Raw genomic sequence first — 3,286 nt, 5'->3', positions numbered from 1 at the left:
GAGAGATTGCCACCCTTCAAACCAACAGCACATTCTTCATTTTCTGTGGAGCGATTTAAAATAAAGTTGAAGGGACCACGCTTTGATGGGAAGGACTTTGACACCAACAAGAGGAGCTTCAAGGACTTCTTGACGAAGTTTGAAAATTGTGCCAGGTCCATAAAATCAAACGCGGAAAGACTATATTTTTTGAGGTGCTCCTTCGAAGGTAGGGCCCTCCAACTTATAAATCATCTCTCCCCCTCTGAAGATAGTTACGCTATGGCCCTTAAGCTATTAAAGGACCAATATTTGGACGAGGAGGAGATAAGAGGTGAAATAATTAAGGAAATATTAGACTTCCAGTTAGATAATCCCAAAAACCTGGAAGGATTAAAAAATTTTATGATAAAGACCCAGGCGGATATGTGGGAGCTAAGGGCCTCGTGTAGTTGTGACTTATATGACGATAAGTCAGCTGGAGCAATAATAATAGCACAAGTGTTATTTGCGAAATTCCCGCCCGAAGTAAAGGGAGAAATCTTACGAATCTCTGGGATTACCTACCCGACGTTGTCCACACTATTGAAGGAAACACCAATAATAGTGAAACAAATGCTAGTTGCCAGACAGCCGACCAAGGTACTGATATCCAAACCTAGGCTGCAACCTAAGGTTAAGCCAGAGGAGATGATCGAAACCTCGTCTCTTAAAACTTTTAATACCGAATTGAGATCCGAGGTAAGATGCGATTTTTGCAAAAGTAATAAACATTTTCTGAGGATTGTGGCAACTATACAACCCATGAAGCCAGGATAACCCGGTGTAAAGAGCTGCGTCTTTGTTTTCGGTGCCTAAAGATATCTCAATGTGTGTCCATTAAGGAAATCAATAAAAATTTGTTGCCATAGTTGCAACTCTTAAGGACACATAACTGCTATGTGCTCAACTGTTGCGAGTAGTATGCAGGTTGATACCTGCCTACATACAAAAGACGATAATGCTTTCCTTTCTCTACTAATTGAAATAATAGTGCAACGGGGAGATAAAAAAGTGAAGGTAAACTGCCTGTTAGACACTGGCAGTCAAAAAACTTATTTGGACTCTAAATTGCCTCTCCTTCGCAAAGGATAAAATAATGGAAGTAAAGACCTTTTAAGAAACGAGTCCTAAAACCTTTAAGGAAATCTCGTTGCGATTGAATTTGATGCCCGCTAAAACACATACTCTTCAGATTCTTGCGACCAAGTTGAACTTGTCTTACAGCATTGAAGGACTTACTCAGATTCTTGGAAATTTAAAGAATCGCAGACTGGCTGCAAAGTTTAATGCTACGGAGGATTTGGTTACTATAGATGGGTTACTAGGAATCGACGCAATCCAGTAAGCGGAACCTTTAAAGATAGTCCCTTGCATGTATGAAGCAGCATTTGAGACAAAAAAAAGGACTAATCCCCTTTGGAAACAGGTGTTCTTTTCTATATAAGCACCAGATTAAAAACCAAAAAAGAACACAGATTAATTATACAGAGGTGTTGGAAAAAACTCCACCACTTCCATCTTCCAGAATCAACTACGTGGTTCACCTAGAGGAATCCTACCCAGACCCTCTAAAAAATTGGTTTGAACAGAGTAGTGTCCAGCGAGGGTTGGAAAACATGTTCAACCTTGAATCTATTGGATTACCCACTGACGAGAAATCCTCCACCTTGAATGAAGAGAAGGTTAAGCAGTTTAGAGATTAAATCACATACAAAGATGGTCTCTATCATGTACAACTTCAGTGGTATGAAGATAAATTAAAATCGGTGCTTTCTAATTACGGTGCTAGAAACGGTTATTAAGGATCTGGAGAAGAAACACTTGTATAATCAGTATATGCAGGTTTTTCAACAACAATAAGAAATAATTGTGCCTCCCGAACAATTTAAAGACTATATGTGGATTCCCCATAAGCCAGTGCTAAAATTAACAGACCAGACTACTACCAAGGTGAGACCGGTGTTTAATTGTTCTTATAAGCATAAGGGGTCAGTATCATTGAACGAAGCAGCATATCTTGCAGTGAACTTGATGAGCGGCATGTTAAAATTGATGATCCGATTCCAAACAAACCGATATGTCTTGTTTGCTGACATCAGAAAAGCATTTCTGATGATTCGTCTGGCATCGGAAAAGGATCGTAATCGGTTTTGCTTTTTTCTGAAGAAAGGTGAAAAATTACATTGCTACAGGTACAAAACCCTTATTTTTGGCTTCAATGCAAGCCCTTTTATTTTAAATTACGTGTTAAAGTTTCATGCAGAGAAGTTCCCTTTCGATGAATGTTCGGAGACACTGAAATCCAGTTTTTTTTATGTTGACAACCTAGTGAAAACTGTGAATAATGCAGAAAATCTATCTGATTTGTATACTTCTGCAAGAGAGCGTCTGCAGAAGGGAAATTTTAATTTAGTCTTGCAATTCCAACTGTGTAACACTCCAAAAGAAAATGGAGGCAGATGGAACGTTATCAGGATTCGACTCTGGTTGGGAAAAGGTGCTGACCCTGTCCAAGATTCTATAAGAGTCTCCCCACAATCATGCTACTTGGAGGCATCAACTAAAAGGAAAATATTATCGGAGACCTCAAAGGTATTTGATCCTTTGTCTCTGTATGTACCTGTGACAGTGCGAGGTCGTTTATTGATGAGAGAAATATGGAGACAAAAACTGAATTGGGATGATATGGTTCCTCAAGGTATGAGTTCAGTTTGGAGAATGTTGGCAAAATATTTATCAGCGTTAGACTCTGTATCTTTCCCCAGGAGGGCTTTAGATGAAGGAAAGAATACAAGGTTATTCTTTTTCTGTGATGCGTCTAAAGCCGCATATGGGTCTGCGGTATATGCTGTACAGAATGGAAATTCATCCTTGGTATTTGGCAAAGCGAAAATGGCTCCTTTGCAGGGAAAATCTCTCCCAACGTTGGAACTTCTAGCAGTATTTTTGCAATGAAATGCTCCCTTTTATAAAAGAGTCCCTAAAGGACATTCCTATAAAAGACGTCTATGTAATCACAGATGCTCAGGTAGTTCTGTCCTGGATTTTGGCTGACTTCGTCCAAACGAAAAATGTATTTGTACAGAATAGATTGCAGGACATAGCTCAAATGTCTGAGAAGGTTGAATCTGATTTTAACATAAAGATAAACTTTTAGAACACTTCAACAGATGACAACCCGGCCGATTACATCATCAGAGGTTTGACTATCAAGAAATTTAAGGAAAAGTTTTCTCTTTGGTATGAGGGACCTTAATGGATAAGG

The 3,286-nt window shown here is 39.1% G+C and overlaps 1 protein-coding gene across 1 annotated transcript; it reads left to right on the top strand.

Annotated features, from left to right (window-relative positions):
* The first annotated feature begins 1,917 nt into the window (after positions 1–1,917).
* Positions 1,918–2,976, top strand: LOC145288195 (uncharacterized). The gene has a single exon (XM_080136242.1). The coding sequence runs from the start codon at positions 1,918–1,920 to the stop codon at positions 2,974–2,976; it is 1,059 nt and encodes a 352-aa protein (XP_079992368.1).
* The last annotated feature ends 310 nt before the right edge of the window (positions 2,977–3,286 follow it).

This window comes from Euprymna scolopes, chromosome 11 (genome assembly GCF_053919585.1).
Source record: "Euprymna scolopes isolate OS-2025 chromosome 11, ASM5391958v1, whole genome shotgun sequence".
NCBI classification, from domain to species: Eukaryota; Metazoa; Mollusca; class Cephalopoda; order Sepiida; family Sepiolidae; genus Euprymna; species Euprymna scolopes.
This window is presented reverse-complemented; position numbering and strand designations above follow the sequence as displayed.